Below are 27,956 nucleotides of genomic sequence, written 5' to 3'. Positions count from 1 at the left end.
AGGAGCAGGCTTAGAAACCCCGGTAACCGTACTCGTCGAACTCGACAAAGAGGCTGACGTGTAACCTAACCCATGCATCAGCTCGCTGAGTTTCTCGTCGGAACTTCTCAGCGGGTCGCGATTCCGATCCGGTAGTAGATTAATTCGCGAAGCAGTTGCTCTTGAGTTGTTAGGTCCGCTTCGGAGGCGCTCGGGCAGCTGTCAGCTAATCCCACTATTTCTGTCTGAACCTTTGCTCGCCCACCTGTCCTGCTGAAACTGGGAATGCCTCCGGGCCACCAGTAATCCTTCAATCATAAAAAAAAATATTAAGTATTTTGGTCCCCACTTATTGTTACTAGATACGTTCCTGTATTGCCGAGCTCAGCATAAAGTCGTTATCTTTAAAATGGTAAACGTTAAGTCGTTCTAAAGACGTCGAGCTAATGTTGCAATGAAATTGAAATAATGATAGCGCCTTTGGATATGCGTTTCTTTATAGCTTAGTGGGCGGTAAAGCATATGAGTGTATCATCATTTTGCGCGACGACATAGTCGGTACTTGAACCATTGTACCGTGGTTCACTTGCGGACTAAATAATAATAATAATAATGGTTGGTTCGAAGTAAGTATCAGTTGAATGGAATATTTGAAATGTATTCAAGTGGGCATGGTAGGCAGCGGCTTGGCTCTGCCCCTGGCATTGCTGAAGTCGATGGGCGACCGTAACCACTCACCATCAGGTGGGCCGTATGCTCGTCTGCCTACAAGGGCAATAAAAAAGAAAAAGAAAAAAAAAAACTGATCATTACTTTTAGTAAATGTATCTTTTTTATTTGATTGGTTTTGTTAATTTTAAGTATGTTTCAATGATACTATGTACACATATGGACTTCTTGTCTGTTGTTTTAAGGTGTGTGGCGCATTTACGTTGTAGACGTCTATGGGCTCCAGTAACCACTTAACACTAGGTGGGCTGTGAACTCGTCCACCCTCCTAAGCAATAAAAATAAAAAAAACCTAAATTTACATTACAAACTTATTTTATTAACTATTTCAGTAGCTTAACGAAGTCAAGGTTGATTTTTATTCAATCAAACAATTATCATCATGTGTTTAAGTCATGAGTTATATAATGCAAATTACCATTATGTTTAAGTTTGCGATATAACCTGTTTTTGATAAAGATTGCTATAGCGCACGTGAGAGCCATTCGACCTTGTATGAGAACATCGTGTTGCTAGTTAAAAAATTTCACGGAATAACACGGTGCGTCGTACAATATAATGATATTATAGTCAGATGGTTAAACGGTTTAAATAAATATAAATGTATGTGTCGGTGTAAATAACGCTTTCTTTATATAAATACAAATTGTATATGTATTATGATAACGATGTGTATATTTGCCTCTAGTTTATGCTTATCGAAATCATTTTAATAGTAGATTTGAATGTTGCCCTTTTTTGCTTATGTAGGTGGACGAGCTCACGGCCCATCTGATGTCAAGTGGTGCCGGAGCCCATAGACATCTACAACGTAAATGCCGCCGCCTACCTTGAAATAATAGTTCTAAGGTCTCAAGGTAGACACAGCCCACTGAGTTTCTCGCCGGACCTTCTCAGTGGATCGCGTTTTCGATCCGGTGGTAGATTCTGCGAAGCACGGCTCTTGCTAAGGCCAATGTTAGCAACACTGCCGGTTAGACCCCCGTGAGCTCACCTACACGTCAAGGAGAAACTGAAATAACCTCTCAAGGCTATCAGCACAGGTTTAAAAAAAAGACTTCAGGAAGTTCTGTCATCGTAGTTTAAAATCAAGTATACGCAACGAATAAAATTGCACTAAATTACAATTGAGAATGAGACGTGGATGGATCAAAAGAAACTAATAAATACCTACTACTAGATATATATGAAAATGTTGAATTCGATTCTATTTCAGCGAACTTAACGTTAAATTTACAATACCGAAACAATCGAATATCTAGAACACAACATCTTCAAGAGCGCGCTATATATAAAAAAATAAAACTGAAAGACTGCGCATGCCAGCGAAATCAAACAGAAAAAAAAACAGCGAAATTTTCTACACCAAAGCTTGGGCTGGTAACACAACATGAATAAAATTTAGTTCGGTGCCGGAGCCGTGATCGAGCGGTCGTGTGTTACTGACTCACCGGATTTTAACGATACCGATTCGCCGCTAAACGACAACCCTTGCATAGCGATGACAACAAACAATAGTGACGATACCGAAAACAGAACAATGGTGTAACTAACGGGTATCGATAAAGTTCGCGAATAAAAAATATCGTCTCAAATAAATCGAATTAAATACATACTTATAGTGTTGTTAAAGTAAACGGTTCTGTTTTGGTGTTGGTTATAAAAAATAAATTATTCCGTCTACATTAGTGATGGGAATTGTTTTGTTCTGAAAATGTTGGCCGTGAAGAATTTTTTTATGCCCGATAAAAGGGTGGACTCGCCTCGCTTCTCGCGGATGCCGGAGGCTCTCATGAGGTCTATAAGAAGACGTTCATTGAGAGTCAAGAGAACGAAATCTCTGGTGCTGGTTAATGAGAAACGGAAATCTGGTGAGTGGTAGTGTATGTTTTTTTTTCTTCCATCTAATTCATTCTTCAAAGCACCGGTCACAGTCTTCATCGATCTTGTTGATTTTTCAATTTTTTTTATTGCTTGTATGGGTTGACAAGCTCACAGCCCATCTGGTCTTAAGTGGTTACTGGAGCCCATAGACATCTACAACGTAAATGCGCCACCCACCTTGAGATTGAAGTTCTAAGGTCTCAAGTATAGTTACAGCGGCAGCTCCACCCTTTAAACCGAAACGCATTACTGCTTCACGGCAGAAATAGGCAGGGTGGTGGTACCCATCCGCGCGGACGCACAAGAGGTTCTACCACCAGTAATATTACGACCCATAGACACAGCTCACCGAGTTACTTGCTGGACCTTCTCATTGGGACGCGATTACGATGCGGTGGTAGATTCTGCGAAGCACTACTCTTGCTAGGGCTAGTGTTAGAAAATTCTTTCTGGTTGAGCCCGTGAACTCACCAACTCATCCGCGAGAAACTCAAATAGCCGCATAAGCTACCAGTAAATAGGTAGGGAAAACAATCTGATACGTATTTATCTGTAATGTTTGTTTCAAGGTGAATAGTGGCATTTAACTAATGGTATTTACAAGTGGCATGTTTATGAACCACGTTCGAAGAATAAATACTGTTTACAACGATTGTCGTAAAGTTTGTAAATTTGCACAATTACGAGTATAATTTAACGGCCGTCTGGTGTAGTGGTAAGTGACATGGTCACTACACAAGGGGGTCGCGGGTTCGAATCCCGCCAAGGGAAGATATTTGTATGATAAATATAAATGTCTTTTCTAGGGTTGTATACATCCGTATATTAAATATATGTATATGTGTATAATAAAAATCTTACATTTATTTCCGTTATCTGGTACCTGTAACACAAGTCCTTTACGAATTTATCACGGGACCAGTTAACGTGGTGTGATTGTTAGTAAATATTTACTTATTAAAAAAAAAAAAAAAAATGTTGCTGGCAGAGTGTGTTTGTATATTGTTTTAGCTTGTACGCATTTTATTTATCTTTGCCTTCCGATTCAACAGTAACCTCTGCCTTAGTAAGACTGAACAATTACATTAATCGAAATTCGAAAAAAACCTTAACCAAGCCTAACCAACCCAAACCTTAACTAAGATCGCGCTCACAATTCAATCTTTCAAATGACATCAGCTCCGAACATAGGTAATAAAGTAATGAAGTCTGAAGACAAGTTTAATAAGTCTGTAGTGTTTTATTTGTGGCCGCTGAATATGGATTCGGGAAAACGTGATTCGGATGCTAATCATCTTCTGTTCATACTTATCCGTGTTTGTGTCAAAATATAAGACTGAGCACGTTGCTGTACTATGTATGTTTTTATATTTTTTATTGCTTAGGTGGGTGGACGAGCTCACGGCCCACCTGGTTTTAAGCGGTTACCGGAGCCCATAGACATCTACAACGTAAAAGCGGCCACCTACCTTGAGATATAAGTTCTAAGGTCTCAGTATAGTTTTCAAGGTGTGTGGCGCATTTACGTTGTAGATGTCTATGGGTTCCAGTAACCACTTAACACCGGGTGGGCTGTGAGCTCGTCCACACATCCAGGCAATAAAAAAAAATAAAAAAACCGCTGCTCCACCCTTCAAACCGAAACGTATGACTGCTTCACGGCAGAAACAGGCAGCGGGGTGGTACCTCAACACCATGCAGATCGTTGAGTCTCACATACCCCGCGCGCCCCTTTTGCGCGGGGACCTCGTAGGAGGTTCGGACCTCTACCCGAAAAAAAAAAAAAAAAAAAAAAAAAAAAGGGGGGGTGGTACCTACCCTTGCGCACTCACTAGAGGTCCTACCACCAGTAATTTTTTTCCTATTCGTACACTCTTGAAAGAGTGGTCGTGGTCATGTATTAGTCGGATCCTGCGATACCGATGCTCTCGCGATGCGACGCCATGTGGCACGGTGTTTCGCAGAGTGAGAGCAATCATTTGTACCAGTGATTACGCAAATTATAATTTTGCGGGTTTGATTTTTACTACACGATGTTATTCCTTCACCGTGGAAGTCAATCGTGAACATTTGTTAAGTACGCTAGACATTAGAAAAATTGGTATTTGCCAGCGAGATTCGAACACCAGTGCGTCGCTAGCTACGAATGCACCGGACGTCTTATCCTTTAGGTCACGACGACTTCTCAGGCTACGATGACATTTTTACGACTTTTTTATATAACCTATTTAAGATTTAGGTCATAAATCATATGGAGGTTTATTTAATTATTTCAAACTTTATAATTTAGAAGGGGAGGGGGGGGGGAGATGTAACCTCTATATATATGAAATAAGAACACAATTAAAGATTTGTCACCGTTCTCGTCGAACCCGTCGCTTGCGACGAAGGGCTCGACGAGTAAATTAACTCCCAGACACAGCCCACTGAGTTTCTCGCCGGATCTTCTCAGTGGGTCGCGTTTCCGATCCGGTGGTAGATTCTGCGAAGCACGGCCCTTGCTAGGGTTCGTGTTAGCAACATCGTCAGGTTTGAGCCCCGTGAGCTCACCTACTAAAGTTAGGGTTACGCTGACATAGCCTCTCAAGGCTATCAGCTTAGGTAGGAAAAAAAAAAAAAAATTAAAGATTTGCAGACTAGAAACGCGGTGATCTTAGAGGTAGGTGCGATCGCAATGGTATCTCCAAAGAGAATGCTTTCTCTTTCAAATGTCACACGTCATCCACAGATTAACTGACACATATAGAACAAATAGTCTATAGAACGAGTCAATAACACATATACTCTATAGAACGAGTCAATAAAAAGTCTACCCATAAACAATTACGATCGCAGCGCCATCTCCGATTCCATCCAGATAATTAACCTGGCGTCTGCAATCTAATCAATCAAAGCTATTTCAACGGATGCTCCGACATATAAATAAAGAGAAAGAATCGTGCACTGACGTAACTGATAACGTGATTCACAGTAATTGCATTGAAACAAATACAGGGTGTCCCAGAACTCAACGTCAAGCCGAAACGGGGTGACAGGATTGATTGTAACCACCATGAGGAAAATCAGAAAAAATATATCCTATGCAGTTTGGTTGTTAATTTTACGAGAAAATTTACCAACTTTGTTAGAGGACGTACCACTAACAGATCGTCGCCACATCAACGAGATGTGGCTGCCCAGCGCATTACGCACTGCAAGTAAGAGATTTCCTGGACCAGGAATATCTGGGAAGGTGGATTGGACGTTCAGGCACTATCTCGTTGCCAGCTCGTTCCCCAGATTTAAATCCCCTGGATTTTTAAAGTGAAACTTCTTTAGAATCGTTGGGTGTGATTTCAAACTCGATGAAACGAAAAAATGAAACGTGAAGTTAAAATATCAATTCACAGACGGCGCTACCTCATTCTATAAAAGATGATTTTCAATTATTTCTATTTAGTTTCGAGCTCGAGAACGTCTATCAACTGTGTAACATCTCGTCATCGCGATTCAGGAATTGTTGCACTGCGGAGTGGTTAGTGGTTTGACTCTTGCGATTATTCTTATTTTTTATAAGTTTCACTTCTACCGTGTGTGACTTGCACACACACAGATTTTTTTTTTATTGGAGCCTTGAGTGCGACGTTGAGTTTTGGGACACCCTGTATAAATGTATACAAAAGATGACAGCGATAACATTAAGTTCGATCTTACAATGTAAGATCGGCAACACGTGAATTGCTTGAAAATACTTGAAATGTCAATCAGGAAATTTTAAATCTGCTTCGTTACATTGTTTATGGTCATGTAACATACTGTAAGATGTTTTATTTAACAATAGTTTTATGGTATAATCTCGCGTTTTTCACTGTCGCTAGAGTTTATTTGGGCGTTACGAAAACTGTACGTACGATTTTCATCATCACCACAGACGACTGTAAATTTTTTGTCAGATGAGTTTTTATCTCCTTCGTTTTCGGCATAGTAACAAAATATTTGAGGTCCTTTGACCATTGCGTTCCAGCGTGGGCCTGACCTCTTGTTCAATGGCCAATGTTTATTTTAGGTGGTGGTAGGACGTCTTGTGAGTCCGCACGGGTAGGTACCACCGCCCTGCCTATTTTTGCCGTGTAGCAGTAATGCGTTTCGGTTTGAAAGCCGTTGTACAGTTAAAAGTGAGACTTTAGAGCACATGTTTCAAAGTGGGTGGCGGCATTTACGTTTCAGATATCTATGGGCTCTGGTAACCACTTAACACCAGGTGGTTCATGAGCTCGTCCGCCTATCTAAGCAATTAAAAAAAGTACGACATAATAAACACCGTGATAAAGACATACTAATATCAACTAGTGGTCCCGCAGTAGTCGAAATTCGTTCTATTATACTTCTATATTCACAAATTTCGCCAAGACTACACTATAGAAAAATATTAATAAAGACAAACAATATTTAATCTATTCTCAATTTGACCACAGACGTCAAGAACAAAAGTTTGACAATAAATAGTATGCATGCGTGAGTGCATCAAATAACGTGTGCGTGTGTGTAATGTTTTTTTTATTGATTTAATGTATGTTTTAGGCATAATTTTAAAAAATATTAACATTCTGCACTCCTTCTCTATATTCTCTATAAGTGTGGGAAAGGACAATGCCCATTTTCTATGGGCGTTTGGGCTCCTAAAAAAAAGTTGTCCTGTCATGATGGTTTTTTTAACTTAATTTGATAGACAAAGAAATATCGTTTCATATTCAGAAAACGATTTTTATATTCTCACCCAGGTTTAAGAGAAAGCTGTTTTTTTCTGCAGCTAAAATCAAGTTGTTAATTGTTTTCTTCGAAATCAATAATCGCTCTCATCATTATTTACAGTATTCAATAAGTAAATTGTGGTTAATGTTGGTAGAAATAAGCCCTTACGTACATTTTATTATTATTATATCCTCATAATAATAATAAAATGAAATGAAAATCCGGAAGCCGGCAACGATATTGTTGTTGTTGTTTTTAAATTCACCAATAAGCAGGCAAAGAGCGTAGCCTATACAGCCTAGTCTGTCGAAGTTATATATTTTTTATGTCAATAAAAAGCCGGTGTATCTCTTTTTATTGCTTTTTGGGAGTTTTGACTTCAACTCAACGAATACCACATTGACTGAGCATGAGTTTACGCAGACCTTTTATACACAATATTACAAATACAAATAATACAAATTACACAACTATTAAAAAAACATTAAAATAAAAATTCAAGTGACGCTTAACTCGGGTTGCTGCCAAAACTCTCTGATCATATATAACTAGTCAGGTCATAAGTATTGTCACACAGTAAAAACTTTTCTTTTAGAATGCTGGCCACAAAAAAGTTTATTGAAGTCGAATTTCGAATCGTTCATGAAAATAAAAATGTATACTTTTAGAATTTTACTCATTTTTAAATATGGAGTGGACGCTTAAAGAAGACCGTGTTGCAGTTATTGCGTTGCATCGTTGCGGTTACGCGCCAATTCAAATTTTTAACATACTGAAAAATTTGAATATAACCAAAAGATTCGTTTATCGTACCATCAAACGATACAATGAAGACTCTAGTGTAGATGACAGGTCAAGAAGTGGTCGCCCTCGGTCTGTTAGGACTCCAGCAGTGATAAAAGCTGTGAAGGCGCGAATTCAAAGAAATCCCAAACGTAAGCAGAAACTGTTGGCCCTTCAGTTGGTGTTAAGCAGAACCACGGTGAAAAGGGTGTTAAATGAAGACTTAGGGCTTCGGGCATATCGAAGAAAAACAGGACATCGTTTGAATGCTCGTCTAATGGACCTGAGACTGAAGAGATGCCGCGCTTTGTTGAAGCGGTACGCGGGAAAAAAATATCGGGAAATTCTTTTTTTCGGATGAAAAAATTTTTACCGTAGAAGAGAGCTACAACAAACAAAATGATAAGGTGTACGCACACAGTAGTGAAGAAGCGAGCAACCGTATTCCGCGTGTCCAACGAGGTCATTTTCCATCCTCGCTCATGGTATGATTGGGAGTTTCTTATTGGGGCTTAACAGAGGTAAATTTTTGTGAGAAAGGTTTAAAAACGAATGCAGTTGTGTATCAAAATACAGTCCTGACGAACCTTGTGGAACCTGTTTCTCATACCATGTTCAATAACAGGCACTGGGTATTCCAACAAGATTCGGCGCCAGCTCATAGAGCGAAGAGCACACAAGACTGGCTGGCGGCGCGTGAAATCGACTTCATCCGGCACGAAGACTGGCCCTCCTCCAGTCCAGATTTGAATCCTTTAGATTACAAGATATGGCAACACTTGGAGGAAAAGGCGTGCTCAAAGCCTCATCCCAATTTGGAGTCACTCAAGACATCCTTGATTAAGGCAGCCGCCGATATTGACATGGACCTCGTTCGTGCTGCGATAGACGACTGGCCGCACAGATTGAAGGCCTGTATTCAAAATCACGGAGGTCATTTTCAGAGTGTGTGTGTCATAAGAAGTCAGGGAGTGTCATAAGAATCTATGTTTTGTTAAGTTCATTTTGGTATATGAATGGTTACATAATGAATAAACTTGTTTCAATTATTTTACATTAAACATGTGGCAGAATTTATGACCTGACTAGGTAATAAGAATAGAGTAATGGTAGGCCATTGATATTTTTATTAATGGAATCATTAATATCTAAAAATATTAAATAATTCATGGTTTTAAGTAATAATTATTATTACAATATATAAATATTGAATTGAACAAAAATAAACTAAGAAGCCTGTGAATTATAAGCATTAGCTATTTTTTTTAATTTGTTGTTCAAGTCACAAACAACTCTTTCGTTTGACAGCATATAGGTTTGCTATAAGGCTGTATGGGCCTTTTGCCTATTGGCGAATTTAAAACCTATGGCATGGATAGTTTTGGGATGTTATCAAATAAGTAATTTATTTTTTTGGAAAACAATGCCAGGTTGAAAGAAAAGCTGATACATAAACTAAACAACGTGAAAAAATAAGGCATAGTTTTTCAAGTACAAATAGTTTTGACATAAAGTTGGCCCACTTTTGGGCATTGTCCTTTTATATTCCTCCGTCCGCGCAAGTATCGTAAAAAGGGATACAAAGTTTTTCCTTCACGTATTAATTTAAAGATTACTGAAATATTAAATTAGATGTCTATGAAAATACATAAACTCCAATACCTTAATGAACGAATAAAACTTTTAATGTTTGTACAGGTTCTAAGCGTTCGCGCATAGTTGATTCGTGCTTAAACTTTGTACAGTTGTTTTTCTATTCCGGCAACACCAGCGTAGGAAAGGCAACGCGGCAGTAATATAATTTGACGATAGTCACCTAGATACGTGGTTAATATCACCTATAGTTAGGGTTGCCACCTGTACTTTATAATAACGTATTTTACGTTATTTCAGCTAATTGTACTCTATACTTTATGTGAACAATAAAGTACACGAAAATACTCTATTTGGCATGATTTGGTATATTTGGGATTTTGAAAAGTTTTGTCTTAAGTATTTTTTCTTTAAGCGAAATACATCGACTGCTCAGTCGATGTCGCCACTCGCCAACGCCTCATCACCTAAGCACTCGTTTTTTTTAAATTTTAACATAATTTCAACAATGTCACTGTCATTAATTGTCATAAATTCTTGTTTGATTGGTTCAATTATAACAAAAAATGTGTATTTAAACATAATAATAATAAAAGATAAATTGTACTTTATTTTAATACGATGTCCTTTTTTTTCCTACCTACAATAAGCAATGTACTTTATTTTCAAAAAAATAAGTGGCAACCCTACTTATAGTTTAATTGTTTCAATAAATTGGCAATAAAGAAGACGTGAACTAGATAGATTTTGAGGTTGGTAAAGTTGTTTGAGTGCAACGTCCTTATTATCTAATGCACCAGAAATGCTTTTTAGTCTTTTAATCACTGATTCATTGTTCAGGCGATAACAATTTATGTAGGCTGTACTGAAAGTACTTATGAAATTAGGGCTTTGTACTTTCGCCTTGAGACATGAAGTTGAAATCTCAGTTTTTTTATTTTTTTATTTCTTATATTTGTGAACGAGCTCACAGCCCACCTGGTGTTAAATGGTTACTGGAGCCCATAGACATCTACAACGTAAATGCGCCACCCACCTTGAGATATAAGTTCTAAGATCTCAGTATAGTTACAACGGCTACCCCACCCTTCAAACCGAAACGCATTACTGTTTCACGGCAGAAACAGGCAGGGCGGTGGTACCTACCCGTGCGGACTCACAAGAGGTCCTACCAGTCAGTTCCACTGGAATAACATTTGACCACGCTTCGAATCGGGAGGCAGAATTGATTTGCGGTAGAATTAGACAAAACAGTGATGCCGGTCAGTTTTGTTAAAGTCATATTATCATCATATTAGTGCGTTACGATTTAAAGAAGCTATAACGATAAATCGAAATCGATATGTAACGAAAAAAATCGATAAAATCAACTAAAACACGACCACCAATGAAGTAATTAATCGATTGGATTCTGTTATCCGATGGGGTTCGTATCGATTTGCTTTGAGATCGATTCGTAAGCGATAAACAGTGTTGTAATGTTAAACGAAGGGCAGACGGTGCAATGAACGAGGTTTATAAAGCGGACGGGTTAATTGGCACGAGCCCTGGGCTCTCGATGCGTGCGTCTTTCAAGAGATTGCGAATTCGGGACTGTAAATATAAACTGCTTTTTCAGGTTTTTAATAATATAGGTACGTAACGTGAAATGTGTTCATGTAAGCTCACTCACAGTCAGCGGCCTCTCAGTATCGCGTAGGTCTCCGGTGCTCTACGTGGCGCATTGAAGTAATTGTTTCGATTTCTCTCTCTGATGTTCTTACTAAAAGGCCGGAATATGTAGTACGAATCGGTAGATATTGAGAATGAATCTATTTCTAATCATTGTGCATTGTGCATGGTGCATTCGTATGTAGCGATGCAACAGTGTTCGAATCCTGACGGCGGGTACCAATTTTTCTATGAAATACGTACTTAACAAATGTTCACGATTGACTTCCATGGTGAAGGAATAACATCGTGTAATAAAAATCAAACCCGCAAAATTATAATTTGCGTAATTACTGGTGGTTTCTACTGTGAAGCAGCAATGCGTTTCGGTTTGAAGGGTGGGATAGAACGTCAGTACGCCACGCAGATCAAAGGTGATCTATATGAAAGTCAACGTGTTAATAATTTGGGTAGTGAATGCATTGAATGAAATATTCAACCAGTGTAAAATTACAAGAGTTGTTACAAGAGTCATTTATTTCTGCTTCGGAGCAGTCCTACAATTCTATTTCAAGCCTAGTATACTAGAATTAAGTCTTGCATTTCACATTTTAAAACAGACGGCAGCTGTTACATTCAATTTAAACCATTAATAAAATATATTTCGTTGATTGCTTCAAAATCTTAAAAGGTAACCGAAATCAAAATTTATTGTAACAATTAAATAACAAAATTCGTGATTACCCCATTTTAACGATAATGAATAATCGTTAGGTTTTTTTTATCGATATCCTGCGTGTTCTCTCGACCGCAACGTCACAGCACTAATTAGAGTGGCACCTGGCGCGTGCCGTAGTGAAATGTCACAGCTTACGTTAGAACTCCAATTTATTTTGACCTATCATGTGTAACCTTAATTAAAGAATCACATATCATTTTATGATGGTAGGTTTTGTAATAAACAATTTAGTAAGAGCTGTTGGTGTGTTGGATACTAACGTAAACACGTATTAAGCTATTTTGGATACTATTTATAGGAAACACGAAAGGTCTGTTCAGTTGATATATACGGTTAAAAAACAAATAATTCCTCATTTGAATTTATTTAATATTACGTTAGTAAGGTTGTTAAAATTCTCTCTTTGTGCTCTTATGTATTATTCTTATTTGACATACCTAGTAAATTATGTGAATTATGAAAGAACCGTAGAGATATGATGGAAGTTATTTCATCTCTTTACGCTACCGATGCGACGTAGTTGACATTTTGAAGAATTTAATTCAATATTTAAGAAGCTACAAATAAAAAAATTTAAACTGATAAAAATCTTAAAACATCAGTCTGCCGTTTTGATTCATTAACCGACCCTTAAGGATACGTTTTTAATAATAGGAACTTTGTTTCTGACGTGACTATTAAAACCACAAATGTTATCTGATGATTTAATAGGAAAACTATTAGTAAGAAAAATAAATATTAAGACGCATTTTTTATGTGATTATAATCTTAAAAATCACCTGATTCCCAACTTATATTTATTCCGAGAAACATTTTCTCAGTGAACAGCGTTTTCTTTATTTCGTGATAAGATAGCCCTTAAGCTTTTTTTTTCTACCTAAGCTGATAGATAGCCTTGAGAGGCTATATCAGCATAGCTTTAACTAGTAGGTGAGCTCACGGGGCTCAAACCTGATGACGTCGCTAACACGAACCCCTGGCAAGAGCCGTGCTTCGCAGAATCTACTACCGGATCGGAACCGCGACCCGCTGAGAAGATCTGGCGAGAAACTCAGTGGGCTGTGTCTATGGGTTAGTTTACTCGTCGAGCCCTGCTTGAGGTACCTTAAAGCACCGTTAGTGGATCGGGAGGATCCGAAATGACTTGTTTGGGGTGACGTCGACTGCTTTCCATTTTGTCCGCAGGATCGGTGTAGTTATCGGCGGCCACGATGAGAGGGCCCTCGTGTCGTGCCGCTTTATCGAAGTGGGCCTTAAGCACTGTTGTTGTAGGGTAACATAATTATAAACAATATGTGTGCCTACCTACTGTGTTAAAATATTAATATTAGTTAGTCTGTAAAAAACTACTGTACGTGTTTTAATAGGTTATGGGCCCAGTGTTATATTTCGTGTTTAAATAAAGTCTTTTTGTTTAAAACTATCCCTGGTGGACTATCAGTGAACTGTTTTTGGATAAACTATATAAGAAGAGTGAAAGAGTGAAAATCGTTCCTAATTAATCTTTTTTGTGTGTGACAATCAGTTACCGTGTGTGTGGTTTGACGATAATACAAAATGGCTGGAAGTTACATTGTCAACGTGCCTAAATTGAAAGGTCGCGAAAACTTCGACGAGTGGGCGTTTGCAGCTGAACATTTTTTGATGTTGGAAGGTGTCGATATTCATAAGTTAGAATCATCAACCGATGCTAGTTCTATTGATGAAAGAAAAGCTAAAGCTAAACTTATTATGACAATTGACTCTTCAATTTATGTTCACATTAAAAACGAGCAAACAGTACAAGGTGTGTGGAAGCGTTTAAAAGCCCTGTACGATGACTGTGGCTTTACGCGTCGCATCAGTCTACTTCGTCAGCTAATATCAATTCGATTAGAAGATAGCGAATCAATGGAAGCATATGTAACGCAAATGGTCGACACTGCACAAAAACTTAAAGGTACGGGTTTTCAGATCACTGATGAGTGGATCGGTTCACTATTATTAGCGGGCCTAACAGATACATTTGCTCCTATGATAATGGCCATTGAACATTCTGGATTAGCCATCAGTACGGATGCCATCAAGTCAAAATTACTGGACATGAGTTCAGAAGTTGGCAACACTGCAACTAACAATGCCTTTTTGTCGAAAGGTTGGCAGCACCGGAACAAGAAAAAAGGGTCTAAACAAAAAACGTCATCGCCGGCTGCTAGTTCTGTTAATCATAAAGCAATCCGATGCTATAAATGTAAAGAGTTAGGGCATTATATGAATAAATGTAAAAATATACAAAATAGATGTGAAAGCAATGCATTTAGTGCAATATTTTTGAATGGAAGTTTTCATAAGAATAATTGGTATATAGACTCAGGCGCAAGCTCACATATGATAACAGAAAAGAGTTGCTTACAGAATGTTTCCTATAACCACACAGTAAGGGAAATAATAGTTGCAAATAAAGACAAATTACCTGTAGAATGCTCAGGAAACACGATGATAACGACGATTGTCGGTCATTCAGAATTTAACATTCCTGTTAATGATGTGTTATGTGTACCTAACTTATCTACCAATCTATTATCAGTAAGTCAGATGATTCGTAATGGAAACAAAGTGAGCTTCGAAGAAGACGTTTGTTACATACGCAATCGACAGAATGTGCTGGTAGGAAAAGCAAACCTGGTGAATGGAGTCTATAAATTGGACATTAAGTCAGACAGTTTGTTCGCGTGCTCAGCCACAACTGTGACTAGTGAGATATGGCATCGAAGATTAGGACACATTAACAGTAGAAGCTTGAATATTATGAAGAATGGTGCTGTGGATGGGATATCATACATGGATAAAGCTGAAATTGATATGTCCAAGTGCATCATATGCTGTGAAGGAAAACAGTCAAGGTTGCCATTTTCACATAAAGGTACGAGAAGTGAAAATGTGCTTGAACTTGTTCATGCAGATGTCTGTGGACCCATGGAACAACCTTCTATTGGACTATCAAAGTATTTTTTGCTTTTTGTAGATGACTACAGTAGAATGGCATTTGTGTTTTTTCTCAAAGCCAAGAACCGAGTTTTCAAATATTTTAAAGAGTTCAAAACTCTGGTTGAGACACAGACAGGCAGAAAACTAAAAGCCTTAAGGACAGATAATGGTGGAGAGTTTTGTTCGCTAGAATTTGATGAGTTTTTGAAGAAAAATGGCATAGTACATCAAACAACAAACCCTCATACACCAGAACAGAATGGCCTGTGTGAAAGACTTAATAGAACTGTCGTGGAGAGAGCTCGGTGTCTTCTGTTTGAAGCAGGCCTAGATAAAAAGTTTTGGGCCGAAGCAATCAACACAGCAGTCTATTTACGAAATAGAACATTGGCAGCAGGACTTAGGAAAACACCTTATGAAATATGGAGTGGTAAAAAGCCAAATCTAAGTCATATACGGATATTTGGTAGTCCTGCAATGGTCCATGTCCCCAAAGCAAAGCGGACTAAATGGAACAAGAAGGCCAATGAACACATCCTGATTGGATACTCAGAGAGTACCAAAGGATACAGGCTGTACAATGTAAAAACAAAAAATATTACCACTAGCAGGGATGTTGTTATCATGGAGAAAATCAACGACACAGATATGATACAAGCAGTAGTGGAAGAAAAAGAAACTATTCCAAGTGAAGAAGGAATACAAAAATGTGCTGTGACAAGTGAAGATTCCACTTGTGACTCACTAAATAGCACATACATGACAGATGATGCTACATATGTACCAGATGATACCAGTACCACCAGCTCAGATGAATTCTGTGATAGTAAATCGAATCACAAGTCAGAAAATCTGCAGCCAATAATTAAGGTGGAAAAGAGGACTAGGAAGAAACCAGACTGGTATGGGTACAATAACATATGTCAGAGCAGTGAGGAGGTGGACGACAATCTTCTCACTTATGAGGATGTAATGAGAGGATCAGAACAAGAAGAATGGTCAAAAGCCATGAAAGAGGAAATACAATCTTTCCATCAGAATGATGCTTGGGAGTTAGTAGACAGACCCAGTGGTGAAAATATTGTGGCATGCAAATGGGTGTATAAAAAGAAACTTAACAGTGACAACTCAGTGAGATATAGGGCACGGTTGGTTGCGAAGGGTTTCAGCCAGAGACAGGGTATAGACTTTAAAGAAACTTTTTCCCCAGTGCTAAAATATTCCACTTTAAAACTGTTATTTGCTATTAGTGTTAACTTGAATCTTAGCATAACCCATTTGGATGTAACGACGGCCTTTTTGAATGGTCACCTAGATGAAACTGTTTTTATGCAATTGCCTCAGAGTTTTGAATGTAAACCTAATGCTGATAAAGTCTTGAAATTGAAAAAGGCCATTTATGGACTAAAACAGTCAGCGAGGGCCTGGTATAAGCGAGTTGATGATTATTTACAGGAGTTAGGCTATAAAAAGTCTATGTATGAACATTGTTTGTTTATAAAATCAACAAAAAATTATAAAACATATGTGGCTTTATTTGTGGACGACTTTTTCATTTTTTCTAATTATGAAAAAGATGTAGAACATTTAAAAGTTGAGCTAAGCCAAAAATTTAAGTTAAAAGATTTAGGCCAGCTTAGACAGTGTCTAGGCATGGAAATTAAGATACATAAAAATAAAATTTTTGTTAGTCAGAAAAACTTTATTGAAAGATTATTATGTAAATTTAATTTAGAAAATTGCAAGAATGTTGAGACGCCTATGGAAACTAATCTAAAGCTTGAGAAAGGAGATAAGACACATTCTAAGTTCCCTTATCAGCAGCTTATAGGCAGCTTAATGTATCTCTCTGTTCTAACTAGACCCGATATCTCATACTGTATAAGTTACTTAAGTCAATTTAATAACTGTAATACTGAAACACATTGGAAACATGCAAAAAGAGTGTTGAGATATTTGAGTGGCACTAAATATTATGGTTTATTGTATGTTAAAAATCATTTAGACATAGCTGGTTATGCTGACGCTGATTGGGCATCAGATAATCAAGATCGTAAGTCATACACTGGATATTGTTTTATTTATTCAGGCTGTTTAGTTTCTCATGAAAGTAGGAAGCAACAAACTGTTGCCTTATCTAGCACAGAGGCCGAATATATGGCTGTTTGTGAAGCAAGTAAGGAAGCTATTTATTTAAAAAAACTGTTAACTGAATTAATAGATAGAGGAAATATTCCTATTGAATTATATAATGATAGTCAAAGCGCTAAAAGGTTAACTGAAAACTGTGTGTATCATAGAAGAAGTAAACACATAGATGTCAAATTTCATTTTATTAGGGAAGCAGTAGGTAACAGATTAGTTGTTGTAAAATATTTAGAAACAAATGCCAGCTGATATATTGACAAAAAGCTTAAGTAAAAATAAACATTATTATTTTATGAACAAGATGGGTGTTGTAATGTTACATGCTTAAGATGCATTTGTGTTTGACTTTTTTTTTGGTATTATTATGTTAAGTGGTGGTGTTGTTGTAGGGTAACATAATTATAAACAATATGTGTGCCTACCTACTGTGTTAAAATATTAATATTAGTTAGTCTGTAAAAAACTACTGTACGTGTTTTAATAAGCACTGCATTGCCCATAATAAGGACACGTTGAAAGTCATTTCAGACCGTGTGACCTAAGAAATAGACTGCAATACGTTGTAACAAGACTCTAGTTCGAATAATATCGTTTTCGCACACGAAACATCCGCGTTATTGGGAATCGATACGTTTCTGTATTAAGGCGACGTTTCCACTGCCTCACCTGCAATCAATCGATGCGATTATATAATAATAATATGTTGTATGATTAATACACATATCGATTACTAAATATCTAGTTCAGCCAGACGATAGCAAATTATGAAATTATACATATCGAGGGGTGTCGTTGCAATTTGAAATCTCCTATGTCTATAATGTAGTTTACGAGAAAATCTAATAAAACTACCTCCTGAAAAAAAAAATGCAAATATTTTTTTAGCACATACGATACTTTTATCTATACATACTATAAATAAAATTGGAGTGTCTGTTTGTAATATTGAAATAATCGCTTTTTAGTACATGCATATAAATATATATACGGTACATACACCAAAATAACATTTTTTACAATTTTTGTCGGTTTGTCTGTCTGTTTGTCTGTCTGTTTGTTCCGGCTAATCTCTGAAACGGCTGGACCGATTTTGACGAGACTTTCACTGATAGGTAGCTGATCATATGAGGAGTAACTTAAGGTGGATTTTTTTAAGATTGACGCGTAATAAAGTGAAATATTGAGATATGCACATGGGAGTTTTTACTGAGTATGATGAGTAGATTCAAAATAGCTTTAATAATATATGAAAACATCATTTTGCCTCCAAAATGCCACATAGGAGCTGCAGGTTGCTGCTAGGGCAGATGTTAACAAAGTTTAACAGGCTAAACCCCGTGAGCTCTCCTACGCGTTCAGTGAAGCTAACATAACCTCTTGAGGCTACTGGCAATAGGTAAACAAGAGTCTATATGAACGAATTGCTATTGATATACGGATCGTTTGGAGCCTCTGGGTCTGCGGAGGGACTTCGGTTCCCTCTGTATTTTGTACCGTATGTTCCATGGGGAGTGCTCTGAGGAATTGTTCGAGATTATACCGGCATCTCGTTTTTACCATCGCACCGCCCGCCACCGGAGTAGAGTTCATCCATACTACCTGGAGCCACTGCGGTCATCCACAGTGCGTTTCCAGAGGTCTTTTTTGCCACGTACCATCCGGCTATGGAATGAGCTCCCCTCCACGGTGTTTCCCGAGCGCTATGACATGTCCTTCTTCAAACGAGGCTTGTGGAGAGTATTAAACGGTAGGCAGCGGCTTGGCTCTGCCCCTGGCATTGCTGAAGTCCATGGGCGACGGTAACCACTCACCATCAGGTGGGCCGTATGCTCGTCTGCCTACAAGGGCAATAAAAAAAAAAAAAAAAAAGGTAAATATATAAAAAATTACTATTTTGGTATTGCTGCATTATTTTTGAGCAACTGCACATCCCTAATTCTTTTTGTCTGAAGCACCAACCCTCGCCACATCTGGTTGCGAACGTTAATAATAATGCATTAAAAATAAAGTATCAATTTCTTCAAACACTATCAGACGATTTGTTGTTCCTGTCGCACATACGCCATTGTTTCTCACGATATCGTGTTTCTCATTTCCCAAGATATATTTTTATTTGTAAAAACCAAGGCCGCTTGAATAATGGCGACTGATTAGCGTCTAAAAGCAGTATTATTTTAGAGAATGAAATAAGTGTATGCTTATAATTCTTTAAATTATCCATTTGTTTAAGGATTGGAAATACAAGAGCCTTGCATCACGGTTCGTGAGTATCTCTGTATTATGAGAAACCTTTCGACGAAAAGAAAAAAAAAAGAAAAGAAAAAGTTTTAATATCTAAGCTAAATATATAAAAGTAATTTATCATTTCAATGTAAATATTATTTGACTTGAGGCTATATCTTTTAAACTATTGTTGATAAGTAAAATTATCTGTTAATATATACATTTTTGGTGAATCTTGATTATATACATAAATCGATCGCGTTCAAGAATTATAACAACTAATGTTCGCATATAGGTACATACATAAAGTAGGTACTTTAACTAATAAATCGGTCGCGCGATGCTAAGAAATATTTTTTGCTAGTATTGGCCGACGGATCGTGGTCTGACTACCGTTAAATTCTCATTGGAGTCCATAGACATCAGGCAACGTGAATGTTGAACCTTGAGAGCTGAGGTCAGAAACCTCAATTGTTATCACGACTGTCTTTCAGTTGCAATCATTGCGTTTGGTTGAACTGCCTCGAGATATATTAAAGTTTTTCTTTCAGAATGATCAGTCTCCTATGTTTTTTTATTGCTTAAGTTCATGGACGAGCTCACGGCCCACCTAATATTAAGTGGTCACCGGAGCCCACAGACTACACAGTGGCGGATTTACCCTAAGGTCCCGTAGGCCCAGGCCTAGGGCGGCCAGATTTAGGGGCGGCCCCAATCGTGTCAAAAACTTATTATAACGTATGGCGGGCGGACTGCACTGCATGGTGCAATCTATACCGCGTAAAACTATTTTTTTTCCCTAAATTTCTAAATCTATTTTGATAAAAGTTGGAAATAAAGTAATTTCATTATGTAGTCTATATGGTGGATGCTCAGAAAGGGGCGGCTGATGGCTTGGGGCTTAGGACGGCCGAGACTGCAAATCCGCCACTGCATGTTCAACGTAAATACCGCCACTTACCTGGAGATATGAGTTCTAGGGTCTCAGTTTTTACAGTACTTTATGTGTTCACTCGAGTTATATGTCTTGACTATTTCGCTGGCAAGCCTCTCCATTATCATCATCATCTTAGGCCTTACAGCCCAGAGCCTTAGCCTGGTCCAGTATGTCTCTCCAGACTGCTCTGTTTAGGGCGTTTTCCTTCCAGTTCCTGACACCGATAACTTTGAAGTCGCGCTCTACGCCATCCAGCCATCGGAGTTTGGGTCTGCCACGACTTCTGTGGCCCTCTGGTTTGCCATAGAGCAGTTGTCTTGGCATTCTGGTCTTCTCTATTCGAATCATATGTCCTGCCCATTGTAGGCGTCTAATTTTTATAAAAGTTGGCAAGCCTCTGCGTCGCTTCCTAAACATAATCCCCATATAACTAGACCGCACAAGAGCGGGAGGCATTACATAAGAACGCTGTACGCATTGCAAAAGTTTCGCACCACTCTCCAAAGTCATAATAAATTCATTTAATTCCCGCTTGCCAATATAAGCGGAACGTGGCGCATGTTAGAATTTGAACGCGATTTTGAACGGTAACTTTAAAAAAAAATGTCTAAAAAATATGTACTCCAGCCGTACTCGCCCGCTTCGCTGGGCATTTAAAATTAACATTATTATTTATTGTCATTATTATTAGGAAATCCAACACTCATATAATATTAGCTTATCCATTAAGTACATGTATTTTCTACATGGATACCAAGTTTCAAGTCAATCGGATGCATGGATCAGTAGTTATAACGGAACATCCGTAAAAACCACTAGATTTATATATTAGTACAGATAATATAATATGTTTTCGTCACTAACCGAAGATCAAACAATTGAATAATATAAATTCAATTCGGAGTGTTTCGATGTTATGTTAACTGGTTTATTATAATTAAAGAAAATAACACTTTTTAAATAAGAATGTAGCTATCGACAATATAATTAATTACAAAGTGCGAGCTGAATTGAAATAACGCTCCAAGATTCAGTTAAGTACAAACATGTGGACATGCAAAAAAAAAAGGTGAATCTAATGACAGCGTGTTTAACAGAAAAAAAAAACACTGGGGACGTAGATATGTCCGCTAACCTATTGGAAACTGGAAAGGCCTCCGGGCCACCAGTAATACTTATGTCTGGTCATTGTTTTCTTCTAATCACGGTTAACTGGTTTATTATAATAAAAATAATTAGCAGTAGAGTGTCAGAGATCATCTTGCCTATTTTTTAATCGCTTATCGCTTTTCCCTCAAACTGCTATATCTCTCATAGCTCAACTATCCCTAAGCGAGTCTTCGAGCAATTTATTGGGGTCAGTCAAAGGGCTTACGTTATTGAACAAGTTCCGCACGAAGTATTGCGGCAGGCGTTTATTACCACACGTATCGCACTCGCGGGATCGCTTCCCGGCTCGTACCCACCCGTCAATTTATATTTATTTGGCAGACTTCTTGGACTCGTCTTGGGATTTCGGAAAGGGAACCTTACTTTGGGATTTAATTGGATCTCCTTGGTGAGAAATCGATTATTGAAAAAGAAACTGACTGGAATATATATTTATTTAAGTGTGATTACGTAGTTATTGAGATTCAGAGTGAACTATGTAAATACTGTTTGTTATGCGCTGGGGCTCGGGATAAATATAATAAAAATTCTACCGAATTACAAGTTAACACTGTATTAGCATTTAGAACACTCAAAAAACACTTTAAAACTCTCAATTTGCTTCTTCCGCTTCGCTTCAGGTGATCCGTTCGCTGTTTCGCTTCGATTAGTTCCGATTACTAACTGATTGCGTGCCGTCTCTGCAACGCTTTTATAGTCGATACCACATGCCTAGAATTATCGAGAATATTTCACACATTTCGAGTATTGTGTTTCCGCTATTTGACAATAGATGGCGTTGTACTTCTCGAGCGTTCTAGGTGCTACTGGATCCTTCTATATTTGTTCGACTATTCGGCGACAGATGGTGTTACTCTTACCGACGTAACAACACATATCACTAATCTACGGTTATAAAGGCAAGCACATGTTTCTACTACATTCAAATCATAAAAAGCGCAGATGTTGGTAATGAAGTAAATTATGAAAAGGCCATTTTTTTTCTCATTGAATCTGATCTGGAAACGGCAGATAATTCGTTTCGGCTTGAAGGACAGCTGCCATGCAAGTGTGACTTCGACATGAATGTCTATGGGCTCTAGTAACCAGTCCACATCAGGTTGATCGTGAAATAGTTCAGCAGTTAGTAAAAAAAGAAAAGTGTTGACCTTGAAGTATACATACATCGACCGTCACGTAAAACACATCATAATAATATGTTGTCATAAGTACTTCGGTAATCTTAGAAAGATTTATAAATTTAAACATATTAGGTTGAGGTTATGATAATTATATTATACTAGCTGACCCGGCAGACTTCGTAGTGCCTCAATCGATAAATAAAAGACCTAAACTTTTGTATAAAATAAATTTAAAACAAACAAAAGCAATCCGTCCGACGAGGACATATCAAAGGAAAAACAAAATTGTTATTTTTATTTAATTTTGAGCATTTTCATCCTTATCTACCTTTTAAACCTTCTCTGGACTTCCACAAATAATTCAAGACCAAAATTAGCCAAATCGGTCCAGCCGTTCTCGAGTTTTAGCGAGACTAACGAACAGCAATTCATTTTTATATATATAGATAGATTAAATTAGCGCGGTAGGCCCAAGAAACGCTGGTTGGATGTGGTAAATCTCACACAGAAGGATGCCGTAGACCGGGCAAAGTGAAGGAGTTCAAGTAGCAAAGCGGATCCTGGTATTATACCGGGAAAACGCTAGGAAGAAGAAGAGAAATAACATATTTCAATTTCACAAAATCCTACCGTGATCAAGTGGTTCTGAAAGCTGACGTAATGTATAGAATTCATACATTCGCGACTCGTCTAACCTATGATTCACACAATTGACTTTATTGGTAGCAATCGACCTTGCCGTGCGCGGTGGGTGCCTAATGATAATTTGATCGTGTAATTTGTGTATTTAAAATCTATTTTAATTTGCAATTTAAAGGCAAGATCGCTAAGTTTCGCTGGTTTATCTAGGAGCGTACTTTGATATTTATTAAGTGGTGTTGCAACCTTACACTCGCAGGCTGACTGAAGCCTTTAAGCGTTTAGTCGGTAGTCGGTTTTGCGGGGCGGGTCTAACGTGGTTGACGCCGCGCAGCGCCTCGCGCGCCTTTCTCAAAGCGTACCCGCTAGGAATTGGAAAAAGAGGAGGACTTTGGTCTTCTTCTTCTTCTCTGGAGGCGCCGGAGTCCGACATAAACCGGTCTGTCACCACTCTCGACCGGGTATACGTAAACGGATTCCCCAGCGTTAAAAAAAAGGCAGACTGAAGCCTTGGAGAGCCTTCGACTGGGTCTGATGTGAAGCTCTACTGTCAAAGTTACCAGCTTAAGGAATCCCCATGGGTGTCTGCTGTCGCTAGCTTTTTCGATGGACGGAGTATAATAGTCTTCGTCTACTGCTGTTCCGATATTAAGATCATAAAGGATGACGTTCCACAAGGCTCGGTGCTCGCCCACACGCTTTTCGTTCTGCATGTCAATGACATGCTTACTATTGACAGCACAACAGATTCGCGTATATTAGCCATCGCAGTGTCTCTCGGAGTGTGGTGCGAGTACAGTAGAGGCGATAAAAAATTGTGTCTCAAGTAGAGAGCTCTCCAGTCTTCGATTGGGATGCATTGAACTTAGTGCAACCGAACTCAACATTGAAGACTAAGGTTTGCGCGTTCACCGTAAAGAAGGGTCCTTTTGTCATGGCCCTACAATTTCAAGACTACTAAGGGTATTGAAATTCTGGGGATCAATGTTTCAAGCGATGTACAGTATCGCAGTCAAAGCTGGAAGGTACGGCCAAGTGCATCAAAAATGTCGGGAGACCTCAACAGATTCGTCATAGGGGATAGTGCTTTAACTGGTAATACGAAATCATTTTTACTGGTGGTAGGACCTCTTGTGAGTCCGCGTGGGTGGGTACTACCACCCTGCCTATTTCTGCCGTGAAGCAGTAATGCGTAAGAACTTATATCTCAAGGTGGGTGGCGCATTTACGCTGTGGATGTCTATGGGCTCCAGTAACCGCTTAACACCAGATAGGCTGTGAGCTCGTCCACCCATCTAATCAATAAAAAAAATCGTTTCGAACCAATCTAATCCAAATATTGTTTTTTCTATTTTTCTTCTATTTTACCAACATTATAAGTAAAATGGTTTTTGACAATAACCGATAATAATCTAAACCCGTTTGTTTTCGTTCAATAGGAGAATAAAGAAAATGCAAGTCCATATATAGGTCGCATAGCTTCTATGCAATCGGAAAAGCCATTAGCCCGGACCGAGGGTCGCTTGCGATGTGACAGTTGACCTAGTTTCAAGGAAATTGCTTGCTTTTATAACCACAATAGAAACTCGTTAGTTGTGACAGCGCCTTAAGAAAAAAAGGTAATAGAAGCCTTGGTTTTTGATACGCCGACTCTTTTGTGCGCCATTGTACCATTCAAGTGAGTTCATTTGGGTTGAGTGGTGTGTGCCATATGGTGATTCGTATTAATCACGGACGGATGTGTAACACAGTCCTAAATCTGCGCCAAGCAACTATGCTTTTGTATGCGCTCTAGTAATAGCTACGACCACTTTTTTTTGGGTCTGGTGCTGGTCCTCCTACCAGGACCCAGGCTTTTGAGGAACGCGCTAGGTGTTTGGAACTGGATTGCTGCCCAAACGTTCGATCCTTTTCGAGATCAGAACTGGAGTGGGGTAAGGGGCTTGCCGCTATCATCTCTGCAACCAGATAGGGCAGCTCCGTCCAAAACGTCCAGGCGGCCGCTGGATCGGCCGACCGGTCGCTCTTTTCACGATGATGTCACTCATGATGAGGTCACTCCTGACCGGCTAGAGTGCTAGTAGTCCGCCGCGCGACCTCGACGCGCTCACATCGCCCCGTGACCTTAGCCAGGGGAGGTCACCGCCTACAGAAACGCTACGACCACATAGTGCAATAATTTTTTTCTTTCGTTCAGTTTCTCAAAAGGTTGATGCTTTTGCAGTATTGAGAGATATTTTTTCCTACCCATGCTGGTAGCGTTGAGAGGCTATATCAGCGAGTAGGTGAACTCACGGTAGGCAGCGGCTTGGCTCTGCCCCTGGCATTGCTGAAGTCCATGGGCGACGGTAACCACTCACCATCAGGTGGGCCGTATGCTCGTCTGCCTACAAGGGCAATAAAAAAATAAAAATAAAAAAAAAGAACTTCGGGGCTCAAACTTGGAGGTGTTGCTAACACTGGCCCTAGCAAGAGCAATGCTTCGCAGAATCTAACACCGGATCGGAAACGCGATCCACTGAGAAAATCCGGCGAGAATTTCAGTGGGTAGTACAGTATTGATGAGAGCGACATTACGAGTATTCGAGTTACAGATGTACAATATTGCAAAGTTAAATTGCTTGAAACATTTCGCTTGAGAGCAAATAAAATGCGCGCCGGATACAGCAATTGCCGGAAATCAGGGTTGGCACTAGTTTTCATAAATTTACTTATTGTATTTTTTTTTGTTAAATATTGTTTTAATACAAAATACATTTACCGGAGAATGGAGGAGCAGCGTCTAAATATTGTATAATACTCGCGTATTGAGATAGCCAACCTTAATTTGCATTATGAAGCCACTCGAGTAGGTACCACCATCGCCCTCCCCATTGCTATCTTAATATTATGAAATAAAATTCGGGCTTAGACCGATTTAGATTTAGGTTTGTGTGTCAAGGTTTTCGTATTATACCCGATAATTTAATAACAGGTCTGCCTTTTAAAAAAAAAAACACAAGTTATGCTCTCTAATGTCCACATTGCCTAGGACCTGGGAAGCGCTTGATTTGTAGACAGCGGCTTGGCTCTGCCCCTGGCATTGCTGACGTCCATGAGCGACGGTAACTGACTGATGAAACTGAGTGAAAGTTCATTGGAATTTAAAAGTGTCAATATTTTAGTGTTAACCCTAGATATGCATTACGCTCCCAAATTGAATAAGACGGCGGAACACAGATGTGACGAGATGACTCCTCAATAGAGGATTATTGGTTTCCTTTATTGACGTCATCTTATCTCGTCAGTTCGTTTTTGAAGTCGTCGTGGCCTAAAGGATAAGACGTCCGTTGCATTCGTATCTAGCGATGCAACAGCGTTCGAATCTCGCAGGCGGGTACCAATTTTTCTAATGAAATACGTACTTGACAAATTTCACGATTGACTTCCACGGTGAAGGAATAACATCGCGTAATAAAAATCAAACCCGCAAAATTATAATTTGCGTAATCAATGGTGGTAGGACCTCTGGTGAGTCCGCACGGGTAGGTACCACCACTCCGCCTATTTCTGCTGTGCGTTTCGGTTTGAAGGGTGTGGTAGCTGTTGTAATTATACTAAGACCTTAGAACTTATATCCAAGGTGGCTGGCGCATTTACGTTGTAGATGTCTATGGGCTCCAGTAACCACTGAACACCGGGTGGGCTGTGAGCTCGTCCAACAATCTAAACCATAAATAAAAAAATCGTGGTCACGAAAGACATCGGTTGTCAAACTTTGAATGTATTCGAAAAGTGTTCTCTATCTACTGTGTCATAAAATTCGAAACTTTTTGTTTTTTTTATATGTGTACGTGTCATATTGCATACGGTTCGAAATTCAAATATTCGTGAATCTAATTTTGAGATTTCATGATGATGACGCAAGCGTAGAGGAATTTCTTTAAGGTTGCCTCCGATGTTTCATTTCGTGTATTATTATTCTATACGGCATAAATACTTTTATGAAAATAGCCACGCCGTCATCTGACAGTACAATGAATAACTGATTTAAAAAAAAAGTAGAATTGGAGATTGACAGATACATATTATGGTGTTTTTTTTTTATTGCTTAACCCTATATAATAGTCTTCCTCGATATTCCTCAGCATAAAAAACTTTATAGTGAGCCAACCTTAACATATAGACATATGCTGTCGCGGACTTTTTTTTAGATCTTTTAAAGGAGAACAATTCTGTCGTACATTATTTTAGCGAAACTTTAATCGTTTCTGCAGCGCACGCAGCGGAAGCTCTCAAAAAGGAAAAAACCCCGATTTTGAAACATTATTTATTGGTGCTCCGCTTGTATTGGTATTAGCGTCATGTTATATACCCTATATCCTTCCTCGATAAATGAGCTATCTAACACTGAAAGAATTTTTCAAATCGGACCTGTAGTTCCTGAAATTAGAGAGAGAGATTCAAACAAACAAACTCTTCAGCTTTATAATATTAGTATAGATAAAGACTGTCTCACTCTCAAATGCGGAACTTATGATTGGTTCGCGGCAGAAATAGCAACGTTCTCTGACTATTATTATTATAACGATATATCTGTGTACTGTGATCTAAACCAGGATTCACTGGAGCTAGATATGTTTTTGAGTCAACGCAGGTACCAGAAACTTACAGTTCAAGTGGT

The 27,956-nt window shown here is 38.7% G+C and overlaps 2 protein-coding genes across 5 annotated transcripts in view; one reads left to right on the top strand and one right to left on the bottom strand.

The window, feature by feature from the left end:
- LOC101737456 (centaurin-gamma-1A) overlaps window positions 1–27,956 on the top strand; it is a 303,411-nt gene that overhangs the window by 198,026 nt on the left and 77,429 nt on the right. For 2 of the 4 annotated variants that reach the window (XM_062670221.1, XM_038012839.2), the window contains exon 1: window positions 2,044–2,579. The exons of the other annotated variants lie outside the window; for them this stretch is intronic. In XM_062670221.1, coding sequence (XP_062526205.1) covers window positions 2,423–2,579 — 157 coding nt within the window. In that variant the 5' untranslated portion in view covers window positions 2,044–2,422. Of the gene's footprint in view, window positions 1–2,043; window positions 2,580–27,956 lie in introns of those variants that run through there. 4 annotated transcript variants of the gene reach the window in all.
- The window catches only part of NimB (nimrod B), a 660,573-nt gene that overhangs the window by 569,753 nt on the left and 62,864 nt on the right, over window positions 1–27,956 (bottom strand). The gene's annotated exons all lie outside the window — the stretch shown is intronic.

The sequence above is a fragment of the Bombyx mori genome, chromosome 9 (genome assembly GCF_030269925.1).
Source record: "Bombyx mori chromosome 9, ASM3026992v2".
NCBI classification, from domain to species: Eukaryota; Metazoa; Arthropoda; class Insecta; order Lepidoptera; family Bombycidae; genus Bombyx; species Bombyx mori.
This window is presented reverse-complemented; position numbering and strand designations above follow the sequence as displayed.